General features: G+C 55.6%; 1 protein-coding gene across 42 annotated transcripts; it reads right to left on the minus strand.

The window, feature by feature from the left end:
• Positions 1–1,861: 1,861 nt before the first annotated feature.
• CELF3 (CUGBP Elav-like family member 3) lies at positions 1,862–13,309 on the minus strand. 42 transcript variants are annotated; one of them, XM_063103959.1, is made up of 13 exons: positions 13,165–13,309; positions 11,848–11,930; positions 6,677–6,725; positions 6,145–6,270; positions 5,908–5,987; positions 4,711–4,851; positions 4,409–4,550; positions 4,023–4,172; positions 3,548–3,613; positions 3,183–3,241; positions 3,107–3,128; positions 2,756–2,839; positions 1,862–1,989 (listed from the first exon to the last, which is right to left on the minus strand). In XM_063103959.1, the coding sequence occupies exons 1-13, from the start codon at positions 13,307–13,309 to the stop codon at positions 1,862–1,864; spliced, it is 1,275 nt and encodes a 424-aa protein (XP_062960029.1). The 42 variants fall into 42 exon arrangements, with proteins under 42 accessions (XP_062960029.1, XP_062960010.1, XP_062960025.1 ...); XM_063103940.1 differs by having other exon boundaries at positions 2,696–2,839; XM_063103955.1 differs by having other exon boundaries at positions 3,183–3,246; positions 3,547–3,613.
• Positions 13,310–14,108: the final 799 nt, after the last annotated feature.

The following is a 14,108-nucleotide window of genomic DNA, read 5'->3' on the forward strand; positions in this document are numbered from 1 at the left end:
CAGAGCCCAGTCAAGGCCTGGGGCAGATGTGCAGAGAGGGCTGGGGTCAGCTGTGGGAAGAGGGTGTGAGGTGCCCCTTCCTCTGGTATCTGCAGACCTGTGAAGGAAGGAAACATGGGTGAAGCATAGGGAAGACAGCAGCTGATGCAGGTCACAGGCTCTCGGAAGAGAGGAAGCTGGCGGAGGGTTGGCAGTGTCTAGGATGGGGCTGCCTGAGAAAGGCAGGTCATCAGAAAGGCCTCAGTCCGAATGGAACCATCTGGCTCCCCCCCTCCCCCCGCCACGAGAGCAAGGGGCAGGGTTAGGGGAGACAGGAGGGAGGGGGTGAAAGATACAAGAAACCAAAAGATATTACGAAACAGTCAAACAGCCCATGAGAAAAATAAAAGACTGGAAGATACAGAGAGACCTAGTGGGGGAGAGAGACAAAGAAAGGAGACGACGGGCAAGCAGGGATAACAGAGAAGGAAGAAGGGGATGCATGTGAGACAGACTCCTAGAGAAAGAGAAGGGAACATCTGCAGAGAAGGCCAGGGTGGGACCCGGGACCCAGGAATGGGCTTAGGGATGGAATCTCAGTGGGTGAGACCACCCCAGCCCCTAGGTAATGCTCTAATTCCTTTTTGGAAAGGAACAAAGAAAGCAAGAGAGAAATACACAGAACACAAACCACAGTCACCAACCACTGTTGACCAAGCACATCCCGCGCACTGCCCCCGGCCCTGACTCTGGGCTGGGGGGCGCTTCCCTCCGCGGCCCCCTCCCCAAATAACAAACAATTGGCTCCAAAGACAACACGCTCATTCCATGCAACTTACAGGGGCCCGGAGCAGGGGTCCGGGGATGGGGGCTTCGGCCGACAATGGACACGGGCCCTGGGCTGGGGGGCCCCCAGGGTGGGGGAAGTTAAGCAGCCAGGATTGGGGGGAAAGGGGAGAAACAAAAAATGTGGGTATCGTTCTTGGGTTGTGTTTTTTCAAGGGTTTGGTCCAAAAAATATTAAATAACACAACAGTAACCAAAGTTCACAGCTCTATGGCCATGAGATCGGGGTGGTGGCAGGCAATGGGGTGGAGGGGACCTGATAAGTAAAATTCATAGGCAATGCAACATTTCAACCTCCTCCACCTAAACCAAAACAACTCCCAGGAGGCCTGGAGATTGGGCTCCCCCTAGTCTATCTTGTGGACTCTCTCTATTGCCCCATGGGTCTACTGCTCCATAAGAGAAATCACCTGAAGTCCAGGACAATGAGGACCTGAAGTCCCTACTTCTCAGGAGAGCAGAGATTCCAAGAGTCAGTGATTCTAGGACCTTCCAGTACCCTACACAAGCCCCCTTATTTCCCAAATTTTAATCCCCTAATTCCACTCCAAACCCAAAGGAAAACCAGAAAGAGAAAGACACAGAAACACGGACACTGACCAGACAAATGAGACCAGATATTGTGGAAAATCTGGGCAGTGGACACAGATATATATACAGACTTGGCTCTTTCTGGGGTCACAAGGGTGTGTGTGTGTGTGTGTGTGTGTGTGTGCGTGTGTGTGTGCGTGCGTGCGTGCGCGCGCACGCGCATGCGTGTGCGCATCAGGGAGGGAGAGGGAGAGAGAGGGAGGGAGGGAGGGGGAGAGGAGGGGGGAGGGAGGGGGAGAGAGAGAGAGAGACTCAGATGATAGAAAACAGCTGAGGGACCTGTCCCAGATCCCTGCTTGAAGTGCCCAGTGTCGGGGATGGGAGTGGGGTAGGCATCCCTGAGGGTGGTGGAAGATGGGGTGGGGGCAGTCTGAAGGCCCTGGTTGCAGTGTGCAGGGGCTGGAGACAGAGGGCACAAGACAGGAGCAGGACCCACCTGAGGCCCTTAGTAGGGCCGGTTGGCATCCTTAGGCCGCTTTAGCTGGACTTTGAGGCGCTTCATGCCAATCTGGAAGCCATTCATGGCCTGGATGGCAGCCTGGGCACTGGCCGGATTGTCGAAACTCACAAAACCTGAGATGAGAGGGGCATGAGGCCCAGCCTGGCCCCATCTTGCTCTCCTGTGCTTTGGGCCAGGGCCTGTTCTTTGGTTTCCCAGCACCACCCTACTTCCTCCAGGTATTCCAAGTACCTGGAAAACTGCCTGGCACATAGTAGGCATTCAGTAAGAATTAGTTGACTTATGCTTCGAATGAATGAATGCAGTCTGACTACTCACACAAACTAGGACATACTTTATAGCTTTCTTTTCAGGGTAGCCCCTTAGCCTGGATAGCTCTGGTTCTGCCTTTTGAAAGCTGCCACTTCCAGACCCTAAGTGGCTTCTGAAACAGGGCAGTTGAGAATATTCCCTTTCTCTCCTGGAGTAGCCTTTCAAAGATGTGAAGGCAACTAAAGCCTACTCCCTAAGTCTTCCTTTTGAAAAACAAACATCGCCAGACACTGAGCCTATTTCAGACCTCGTAGAACATGAATCTGGCCAGTTCTTAAGGAGATGAATGAAGCTGTGGTTTTCTGAAGAAAGAGGTGGGCCTGGACAACAACTGCTATGGGATACTGGGTGAGTTAAAAGTGGTTCTTTTGTATCCTTGAACAATCAGGATTTCAGATACTGGGTCCGTTGTGACCTAAGTGCCTTCAAATGTATCATACCTTGTACTAACTTGCAGTTTGGCAAAAAATGTGCCATATTTTGTCTTTTGGATCATCATATTCTTACCAAAACATTTGCTCTGATTGGTGGCCCGGTCAACAAAGACTTTGGCTGAGATGACGTGGCCAAAAGGGACAAACATTTGGAGGATCTCTGAATCAGTGAACTCCTGGGGCAGGTGGTAGATGAAGATGTTGCAGCCATCAGGGCCTGGGTGACAGCAGAGACAGAAGGAAGGACTCAGCGACTGGGAGACACAGACTCTCAAAGCAAAAGTCCCAGGGAAAGCAGATCCTGGAAGGACTCTCCAATCCCAGTGTCAACAATGTGGGCCAGGGCTCCAGACCTCTCCTCCCCACTTGCTTTTGTCCCCACACATGGTGCAAGAGCTAGGCTTGGTGCAGGGCAACAGGAGTCCCCAAGCCCACAGGGCATTCCTATCTGAAGTCTCTCAGCTTTGAGGACCCCGCCAGACACCTTCTCGTTGCTGCTGCTGTTGCTGTTGCTGCTGCTGCTGCTGCTGTTGAGGGGGTGGCGGGGGCTGCTGGGCGACCAGGGCTGGAGGCTGCGGGAATGCAGGTGCAACCAGGCTGTAGGCTGCTGGGTAGGCTGCTGGGGTGGGGAAAACAGAGAGAGCTAATGGGCTTCCCTGATTCCTGGGCCCTCCCAGCCAACCGTCGCTCCCTTGCCCTAGTCCTGGCCATGGAATCTACAGGGCTGAGAGTTTGTCAGGGAAGAAGCTGCCTCAGAGCACTGGGTGTGCTGCCCCTAAAGATCCATCCTCCCAGGTATGGCTTGTCAGTAAAGCCTAAAGGGGGTGGTTGGCAGGGAGCCAAGAAGCCCAGACCCAGTTTCTGAGCCTCTTTTCCTCTTGCTATCCCTCCCACCTGGGCAGGGGCCTGGGCTAGGGTGACTCACCTGTGTAGTGCTGCATCCCTGCATAGGCCTGCTGCAGGGGGTCCACGGGGGCCGCGGGGCTCTGGGCTGGGGAGAGCAGCACCAGACCATGAGAGTGGACCTGGGACACAGTGGGAGCCCCACCAGCACCTCTCCGAGCAGAGGCAGGGCAAGTGGGGAGGGGAGCCTCATCCAGGCATGGGGCATGAAGTGAGAAGGGGGAAATGCACAAAACAGTGGGAAGCAGGGAGAGCACAGCATAGGAAGACTTGAGTCCATGACTGTCTTGCAACCTCGGACAAGTGACTTCACCTCCTCAAGCCTCAACTTCCCTGGCCAAGAATGGGAAGAAGCATCTCTGCTCAGGCTGACAGAGCAGGAGAAAGCACCAGTAACCCTGAAAGCTGGGGAGGGAAGGTGTGTCCTGGCTGCTGGCAATGGGAGTGGTGGATTGGATGGCTGCTGGGGACAGGGGTGGGCAGGAAGAGAGCCCCACCTGGGTAGGGGTGAACCCCGTTGGGATACAGAGCATCAGGGGCAGGCTGCCCAGTGGGCTGGGTGGGCACTGGGCTGTAGCCGTTGACACCCAGGGCAGCAGGGATGGCAGAGACGGGTGTGGCAGCGATGGCAGGAGGGGTGCTGGTTCCTGGGGGGGAGAAGTTACAGAGACAAAGCAGAAAAGCAGACATACACATACAGATGCAGAGAACCAGTCAGCAAGTCTGAAGAAGGAAGCAGACCACTTTCTGACCTCTGAGCCCCTCCCAGGTCCCTCGACTTCTCTGAGCAATGCCTTGTGTCCCTCCCCACCCCTATCTCACTATTGCTCCCTTGCCTGGCCCTGTTCATGCCCCACCCAGCCCTGCCTTGCCCAGGTCTTACCTGAGGATGGGGTGATGGGGGTGGCAATGAGGCCATTGGCATTGATGGCAGCCATGTGCTGCATCTGCACGGCAGCCATGGTGGCCATGGGGCTGAGGTAGGCACTGTGAGCCGCTACCAGGGCCGCCTGCTGCTGCATCAGCTGGGGGCAGGGGAGAGAGGACACTGGGGCCAGGCCTCTTGCACCTGGCCTGGCTCCCTCCCAGTCCTGGGCCTTGGCATGGGAGGGTGGGGGCAGGACCCAGGTAGCCCAGAGGGACACGGGGTGGGCTGGGCCCAGCACCAGGAGCAGTGCTTACAGCCTGGGTGTAGGCGCTGTAGGCTCCAAACTGGAGGGCGATGGGGCTGAACATGCCCAGCTGGGTGGCCACCTGTTGCATTCGGCGGAGACCTCGCTCCTTCTCTGTGTCAGCAAACTTCACCACCAGGCTGGACGAGGCACCCTGGGCAGGGGCCCCATGTGCAGGTCAGCAGGGCAGAGTCAGGATCTCTCCTCCCAGATCCCTTAGGACCTGGCCTCAGGTCCACCCTCATGGCTCAGCCTCTTTGGGAGGGCAGCTACCATTTTGCCTACATCAGATGGGGAAATTTTAATCCCATCCTCTCCCTGCACTAGGATGTGCAAGAGGCTAGAAAAAGTTGATGAATGCAAAGACACGCACTTGAAAAGTGAAAGGCCTAATGAACAGAAAGGGCATCCTTGGCTTCTCTGTGAGGATTCAGCTGGAAATCATCCCCACAGTGGATCAGTCACAGAAAATGTGCTATCACAGCCTGGTCTTGCCTTGCATCTGCCTTACCTCCCAATCTCGATGGTGTGCTCAGGAGATGCAGCCTCAATGTTAATACCAGCCTGAGCCAAATAAAAACCAAACTGGAACATCTGAAGGATTGTCATTGAATCCTACGCTCTGAGCTAGAGGAGCCTAGGGTCACCTAATACAGTTCTCTATCTGCTGCTGCATCCTCGACCAAGTAGTGCCTGCTGAGTGCATGATCAGCCTCTGCTGGAGAACCCCAAATTATGGGAACCACTCCACTCTTCCTTCTGCACCAGCTGGTTTCGTTTTAGAGGTTTGCTCTGCTGGGGAACCCCCTAGAGTGCAGTCTGTTGACCCAATGCTAATAATGTTTGGGGCTGCAGAAAAAACATGCAGAAGGCATGTGGGGTCTCTAAGCCTGTGTCCTGATGTCCCAGCAAATGACAGTGGAGGGTATGGGAAGGCAGAAGAGATGGGAGATGAAGGGAGGGCTGAGGAACGTAGAGGTCAGGAGAAGAGGATGAGGGAATTTGGACTGTAGACGGGGGACAGGGATAGAATAGGAGGGATGGTATCTGAGATGTGAGTGTGTCCCTAAGCGGTTTGGTTCTTCTGCCAAAACACTTCTTTCAAATAAATTCAAAGATCTATTTCTGAGTGGACTGTGCCTCTGTGCCAGGGCTAGGCGGGCAGGCCAGGTGGAAAGGAGAGGCCCGAGGGGCGGGAAGCAGGGCTCACCGGCAGGGTCCGGCTGCTGTGAAGGGTGTTGATGGCTGCCTGGGCCTCCGCGTGGGTCTGGAACTTCACGAAGGCGCAGCCTAGAGAGATTAAGATGGCGGAGGAAAAGGTGAGCGCCCCTCTCCCCAGATCCCTCCCCGTCAAACCCAATGCTCAGAGAGCGGGGTGGAGGTGGGGGATGGGGGTGTTCGGGAAAGCCAGTGGCCCCACGGGGAAAGGCAGCAGGGGGCGGACTACCTTTGCTGGTGCCATCTGGTCCCCGGAGCACAGTGCACTCGTCTATGGTCCCGAAAGGCTCAAACATCTTCCGGACGTCCTCATCTGTCTGCTGCTTCCCTAGCATCCCCACAAAGAGCTTCCGGTCTTCTGGGGGGTGGGGACAGGAAGAGGGCGTGTTCAGGGCCTCCAGCTGCGTTTTCAGCCCCTTCACCTTCCACTCTTCCCTGGAGCTCCTGACACCACTTCCCCCACCCTGAAGCCCAATGGCTCTCGGATGTGAAAGGGGCGATGATTGGGGAATGAAGCACAGTTACAGAGTGCTCATCCCAGCTCTGAGGACTTGCTCTCCACTCTGGGCCTCAGTTTTGCCATCTCTACAATGGACCAGATCTCACCCCCTCTGACCGCATTAACTCCTAACCCCACCTTGACTGGGAACTCCTCAGAATCGTCAGACTTTCTTCCTCAAGAAAGGCTGCCCCTCAGCTACTCCAAGCCCTGGGCCTGGTGATGGCAGGATAGGGACCGAATGGAAAGGTACAGAACCTACCTCCTCGGCTCTCGCTGTCAGCTGGCTTGACCTGGATCGGCCTGTTCATCTAAAGGAGAGAAGAGAAGGCAGCTGCTGGGGATCTCCTCAGAACACCCAAGAGCCCTCCCGAGGCCAGAACCTGGGAGCAAGCCCCAGACTCATTCGGTTTCCCTGGCCCTCTAAATTTCTGATGGGAAGGAAGGGACAAGGCCTAATCTTGTTTAGGATTAGGACCTGCGGGGATTAGAGGCAGTGGAGAAGGGATGCAGAGGAAGATGCTCATGGGCCACAGCTCCAGGCTTAGGTTGGGCCCCAGCTGAATTGGCCAGGAATAGGTGCTGCTCTCCTGAGGGGGAGAAGGGTGCCTGCCCACAGGACCTGCATGCTGAGATAGAGCCTAGCCAAGGTGGCTATTCAACAGAGCTGCCTCAATTCTACGAGGTAGGAATAGAAGCCACCCCATGAAGAAGCTCCAGGGAGGACTCAGGTCTGAGGGAGACCCCAAAGAGGTCTGGACTTCCTTCTGACCCCTAGAGGTGAGTCTGTCTCTTTTTCTGTCCTCCTACACCCCTTGACCCCAGGGGGAAGGCACTCGGGCAGCACAAAGGGAGCAGATGCCCAGTCTCCGTGGCAACAGGAGAATGCGCACCATGGCAACCGCCCACTCAGCCTGATTTATCCGTCCCCGTCGCCCTGGCGACCATGGTGACGTCATTACTGCTCCACACACCCAGAGTAGGAGTGGGGAGGGGGGTGGGAACAGGGTATGCTGGGGGTGGAGGATCTGGTGGGGACTGGGAGTGGGGGAGGAGCACAGGAAAGCTTCCTGATTCTGGAGGGAGGTGTGCAGAGCACGCTCCGCGGGGGCCTTACTGTCTCTTCTCCTGCCTGCCTCCTCCAGAGAAATCCTTGGTGTCTCCAGAGCACCGAGACAGCTCTAAATGAAGAGATGCTGTCCCATGCTCCTTCACAATTTTTCCTGTGTACGGAAGTCCTCCAGAGCTCTAACCTCTCCCCGACCCCTGCAGCATCTCCCTTTGTTCAGTCTTCAGAGGGAATGGAGAAAGTCCTAGTTCCACTCTCCATATTCTTGTCTGGTGAGAGGACTTAGAAATTATTCTCGCCGGTTGATTTCCTTAACCAGGATGGGGAGCATCATAGGAACTGGAGAGGGAGAAGGACTCAGTATTCAGTGTCTGAAAATATTTGGCTGTTGAGGACTTTGACTACTGGGGCCACACCTAGTTGCCCCATTTTTCTGGTGGTGGGGCAGTCCTGGTTCCAGTGACCAAAAAAATTAAAATAACCCATTCATTTGCATTCTGAGGGTGGGGCTACAGGTACCCTCTGGAAAGGCACAGAACTGGGAGGAAAGGAGACCTGGGTTTGAGGACCAGCCCTGCCACTCACTAGCTGGGTGACCTTGGACAAGTCATTCTCTCCTCTGGGCTTCAACTTCCTTGTCTGTAAAACATGGGGGTGGATCAGACAATCGCTAGTCAGATTCCCATTAGCTCTAGTGTTCTAGCGCTTGGAGATCTTGTGTGGCATCACTAACACAGAGAAGTGCAGAAATAATAGTTGTCCCCCTGCCCCTTCTCACACTGGATCCTCTTTCCAAGTATCAGATCACACCAGTCAGTCTGGCCGGACTCTGCCAGTTAAATGTCCCAGCCTTGCACCAAATCTAAGCTTCACCTCAAATGATAGTCGTTCCCAGGGCCCCGCCCCCAGAGCTCTGGCTCTGAGAGCAGCTGGTGGGGAAGGAGGGTAACCACCACACAAATCCTCCAGCCAATCTGCCCCCAGCTTTATCTTCCATCAATCTGGGATTATCCCATCTGAGGTTCAATCTCCTTAGGAGTGTGCATGTGTGCGTGTGCGTGTGCACTCGTGCGCATGTGTGTGCAAGGCAAGGCATGGGGTCAGCTCTCGGGGGTCTTTCACCTCCTCTGCTGTACTCTAGCTAAAGCAATCAGGAAATTCCCTCACAGGCACCTTAACAGCCAGGCACCTGCCCCCACCCCACCAGAGGTAGAGTCGGTACCAGGGTCACAGCACTGGAGGATCTTTATGCTTGGCACAAACCCCTTCCTTCCCACCAAGCCCTTGGGGATTTGCTGTTGTAGGTGGAGATGGGGAGCCTGGGACCCAGAGAGAAAGGATGTGGTTCTTTCCCTCACAGGCCTCCAGGCACAAAAATAGCATATCAGTAAATACCCACAGCTGATGTGGATTTGCACAAAGACACACACAAATGTACAGACCACAGTACGGACCACAATGATGGCAGGTTCACCCCCACACACCCTCACAGGCAGGCTCCCTCGGTGCCCCCAGCGCCCCATTCCCAGCCTCCTCCTCCTCGGCCCAGCACTTCCTGTGGGAAGCTCAGGCTTTGTTAGCTCAGCTCGGGCACACCTGCCCCCTCCCTTGAGTCCAGCTGTGCCCTGTTTACCTGGCAACCAGGCGCCAGTGCCTCTCTTCCCTGGCTACACCCACCAGGTGATAAGCCTTCCCTAGAGCCTCCCAAAGATGAAGGGGCTATTTATACCCCAATCCCTATTGCTGAGCTCCCTCCCTCCACCAACATGATCATGATTTTAAGGCCCTCATCCCTCTCACCCATAGCAAAGACCCCACTTCCAAGAAGAGCTCATCGTTCCCACAAAATCTAATTCTCTTCAGGGCACAGACCTGGTGCCTGGTCACTCCTAGATCCACACTTGTTTGTGGTGTCCCAGACCACACACAGGTCCTCCTCATGGAGACAGAATCCACCCTCCCAGTCACAAGCTGATAGGAAAGGCCCATGTCTTCAGACTGGAATTTTAGTCCAGAGAAGAGAAGGAAGGGTGGGCCAGACAGAGGGTGTCTCTCACACCATGGCCTCCAGGAGGCCATACTGTTCTCCCAGGATGAATCCAGGGACCTGTGGCAGAGCCACTCCCGGTGACTCTTAGGGGAGAGAACAGGAAACAGCCATATCCCAGCCCCCATTTTTTTCTCTGCTGCCCAAAACATCACCCCGATATGGTGGCACCTTCTAGATTCTGGGGTGACAAACATGGGGAGCAAGGAGAGAGGGCTAAATGCCACCAGTAAAAAAAAAAAAAAACCTGAAGTAGGAGAGCAGGAAGATTAGACTTCGTAGGAAGGACTTCTCAAAACAAGTGTGCCTGAGCTGGTACACTGTGTGCAGGTGCACATGCACACACTGCACGTACACACATACACGACTGTCTGAGGGAGAAGGCAGGTGGCAGGAGAAAAACCCTGGGGGATCCAAGGGATCAGGTGGGGCTTGGTCACAGACCTCTGCTTCCCTTGACTGGCCTGGGTCTGCTCCCCCAAATCCCTAACAGGGATCCCCCTTGGAGGATGGAACCCCTCATTTCCTAGTAGAAACTCTGTCAGATCCCTCTGGATTCCATCCCGTGAGTCAAGGGCCAAAGTGGAGAACCCAGCATTGTCGCCTGGGAGCTATGGAGCAGGGCTAGACAATCATTAATCTGGGTGCCTTCTCCCTCCCTGCCCTGACTTCTCAGGAGGGGCACCCAGCACAGAGCTCTGCCCGAGCTGCACAGCAGCAGGAGGGGGACAGAGTCAGGGCACATGCCCACCGCCCGGCCATCTCTCTCATCCATATCCCCACTCTGGTCTTGTTTTTTCTCTCTTTTCCCCCAACTCCTCTGGTTCCTTCAGGAGCTCTGAATGAGGAGACAACAGAAAGACAAGTGGCAATGGAGATTAAAACTGTTGATTTGTAAGGGGCCTCCACAGAGAAAAGAGGGGAAAGAAAAGTTGGGACTTGAAGAGTCCCCACTTCCCAGGCAGGCGTGCCCACACCCCACACATCTGGCCTGTCAGGTGCTCATGTGCATGTGTGCACAAACACACACTTGCCTTGAACACACACACGCACAGGTCCTAACTCTGCGGGGCAGTGGCTGTTCTTGTCACCAACTGGGATGAGATAGCTGGGGGTGGGGGGCAGCTGGATTTCTGCAGTTGAATTTGCTTTCCTGGCAGTACTCAAGGGTTGAGGGCATGGCAGGGCTTGGTCATGGACCTATGAAGCATTTGAAGTTGGGGGTGGTTGAAGCAGTTCTAGTTTTCCTAGACCCCGCTTTCCACATCTGTTTTGTCTATTTCCCTCCCAGGAAGAGATGGATGACCAGCATCATTCTCCACTTCCCACATGGGGAAGAGGAGAGGCCAGGACAGGTTTGTCTCCAGCACCCAGACCATGCTGAGCAGATGTGTGCCAAATGCAAGGATGGAGTTAGGTCTCAGGTAGGACTTCCTGGATTCACAGTCTGGGAGAAGAAGACATAGCAAAAGGGAATAGGGCATCCTTTCCCCTAAGGTTTTGTGACTGGGGGGCAGTGTGAGGTTTTTTATTCCTGCCCTCAGTAGCCAGCCCAAGCTTGGGACAATCTGCAAAGCTGGTTGAGAAAAAGAAGAAACAAAGAGGCATGACCTTGCAGGGGGGAGGTGGCATCAGAGGCCACCGCTGCCTCCCTGGACACTTGGTGGGTTCAGGCCTGATCCTCCACAATGATGTCTGCCCCTGTCCTGCTTGCTACCCCAGCTTGCTGCCAGCCCAGGCCTGCCTGGGCCCTGCTCTGCCCTGATGCCCTGTGGCTCTATTCCTCAGGCCATTCCTGGGAGAAAAGAGGGAAGACTGTCTGAGCTCAGAAATCAGTACTGAGATGCCAATCCAGTAGGCACCAGCTGCCTATTCTCAGGCCAGCAGGTCCCCCTCCCCCATCTCACAGTCACCCAACCTGCCTTTCCAGACTTCCTTTCCAGAGCCACAAAAGAATGCCTGGGTACCTCCTGCTCACCCTGACCCACACTTGGTGTCCAGAGTCTTCTCCCCATAACACCCAATCAGCTAAGTCCTCCCTCTAGTGTTGCCTCATGGAGAGGTTGGAAAGTAAGGAAGGGGCTGCTTCTGCTCCTTGTAAAGGTCACATTTACTCCACTAATTGCTGTTTTCGTTCTCTGCAGGTAAGCAGAAATGCATGCATCTACAGCAAGAAAGATGGAGCTAGAAAGAAAGAGGGACTTCCTGGTGATGAGAGGAGGTGGAAAATATGCTCAGTGTCTGGGGAGGGTGGTGAGCCCCCTGCCACTTCTCAGGCCTTTCTCAGCCCCCTGGCCCTGCAAAGGACGGGACTCACCCCTGGAAGCGTCTTCTGTTCGTGCAGGGCACTCTGGGCCTTCAGGGCTGAATCGCGGGCACAGTATGTCAGGAAGGCACATCCTGAGGAGGGGCAGGGGCAGAGAGACAGGGTGGGGGTGAGTCCCTGGTCTCTCCTTCCCTAAAGGGCTCCCCGCAAGAGACTGAGGACTGGGAAGCTTTTCTCTTCTTGCCATCTTCTGCCTGGTAGGGTGGGGAGACATCTGAAGGGGGTAGACATTGCCCCAGAAGTGGGGCAGAGGTACAGAGGCCTAAAAGCTGGTGGTGATGGAAGAGGGAGGACACTTGGGCTGTTGGGAGATGGGGCTTTGTGGGAGGGTTGGAGAAGGGACATGTGATTGCCAGACCAGTATGTGCAGTGTGGTTTTCTCTCATCCTTATCTGCTCTCCTTTCCCCTTTCTCCTTTGCCTCCATCTCCCTCCATCTCCCTCCATCTCCCTCCATCTTGGTCATCATCACCCCTCTCCTCTTCCATTTTCCCTATTTTCTCATCTCTCCCCAGCTCCATGGGAGGCAGATGGAGGGTGGAGAGTGGAACAGAAAAGGAAAGGAAAGAAAGAGCAGTTAGCTGGAAGTGCCTTTTCCCTGGGCTGGTGGGAGCGGGGAGGCAGTGTGGCCCCTCCAATCCCCAGTGCTTGGAGCTCTCCAAGTCCTGATCCCCAGCCCACCCTGCTCAGCCCAGAGCCTGTGGATAGGCCTGAGGAGTGGCCTCCCTTGACACCCAGCTCTTGTAACTTTCTAAGTCTCCCACACTTCTCAGATCTTTACCAATCTCTTTCCTTCACACCCTGCTTCTCAGGGCCCTCTCTATACTCCTGAAGCTGCCCTACAGTCCATGTCCATTCTTTTCAGGTTGAGCACCTGACCCTGTGTCCCATTCCCATATTATCTGAGGCTACTCAGGTTCTCAGTCTTGCTCAACACGCACGTGCGTGCATACACACACACACATCTGCCCAGCTGCTTATCTCCCAAATCAGCTTTCTTGTTCCTCTGTCCTTTCTTGAGTTCATCCCACGACATCAACCCCCAACCTCAATCTCTGGGATTCACATCCCTGTAGCCCTGTTGACAACTCTTCACCCAAAAGAGGCTCCCATTAGTCCTTCATCCTGGAGTCCCCTGGTCACTCTGAGTTCTCTTCCAGCTCCTCCATCCACACTCCCCAGCCCCTGAACTCTTCTCCTTCCCTATCAGCCCTTTCCAGCCACTCCATCCCTCCAGCCTGGCTTCCCTCCTCCTCCCAGCCTCCTGGCCCATTCCCTGAAGCCTCTCCAGCCAGGCCTGACCCCTCACCCTTGTGCAGCCCGGTGTACTTGTCTTTGATGACAGTCAGTTCGAAGATCCGACCAAACTGTTCGAAGATGGGCTTCAGGTCCTTTTCCTCCAGATGCCTCGGGATCTGCCCCACAAACAGCTTGATGGCATCCGGCTCCTTCATTGGGGCGGCCCAGGAGGAGGGGCCGAGGGGATCAGGGAGAGGCCCAAAGGCCAAGGGGAGCTGCCCAACAAGGAGGCAAGTGGTGGGGGCCGGGGGCCCAGCCCGGCTGGCTTTCCCTTTGGCCCCCAACCACACTGCTGAGCAGAGAGGTGACTCTTCACACAAAGGAGGCTCAGCGAGTCGAAGGCTAGGGGTCAGGGGTCTAGGCTGACACTGTCATGCCACCAGGGGGCATAGCCCAAACAAATGGTCTCCCTCCCGGCGAGGTTTGGCAAATATCCCAGGCTAAGGGTCAGCGTGGCCAAGGCCTGGAGGGTTAAGGTGGTAGCAGGGGTGTTGGGGCTTAGAGGGCAGGAAACTGTAGGTAGAGATGAGAGCTGGAGACAGGGGAAAAGGTCTGAGGAGGGCGATGGGGAGGAGACTGAGGAGTTAGGGGCCTGCTATGGTTTCCAGCAGCGTCAGTGAGGGGCCCACTCCTGATGTGGGGCAGGTGGATCTCTTGTTGGCTTCCCTGGGGAGGATACCTCCCCTGTGGCTGCTCCTTCTGCTGGGTCCGAAGATCCCTGATGCCAGATGCTTGATCTCTGATGGCGGCAGGGCTCCGGGGGTCCCTTTTGCCCTGCCACCCCCCTTCGGGTCCTCCCCTCAGCCCCCCTCCCACCCCACCCCAGTCCCCAGGCCTGGGCTGCTGCTGGCTTCTCCCGCCGCTGGGGCTGCCTGCCTTCCCGGTCACCTGGGTCCCGGAGCTCTGCTCTCGGCCGCGCTCTCCTCAACAAAAACCTCCCCCCTCTACACCCCC

Source organism: Cynocephalus volans, chromosome 8 (genome assembly GCF_027409185.1).
Source record: "Cynocephalus volans isolate mCynVol1 chromosome 8, mCynVol1.pri, whole genome shotgun sequence".
Classification (NCBI taxonomy): domain Eukaryota; kingdom Metazoa; phylum Chordata; class Mammalia; order Dermoptera; family Cynocephalidae; genus Cynocephalus; species Cynocephalus volans.

Excerpts from the sequence above, each read along its gene's own strand:
- CELF3 (XM_063103933.1), bottom strand. The coding sequence starts at position 13,309 with ATGAAGGAGCCGGATGCCATCAAGCTGTTTGTGGGGCAGATCCCGAGG. Across the intron at positions 6,274-6,676 it reads TGACAGCGAGAGCCGAGGAG|AAGACCGGAAGCTCTTTGTG; the intron begins GTAGGTTCTGTA and ends CCCACCCCCCAG. Across the intron at positions 5,988-6,144 it reads ACCAGATGGCACCAGCAAAG|GCTGCGCCTTCGTGAAGTTC; the intron begins GTAGTCCGCCCC and ends TAATCTCTCTAG.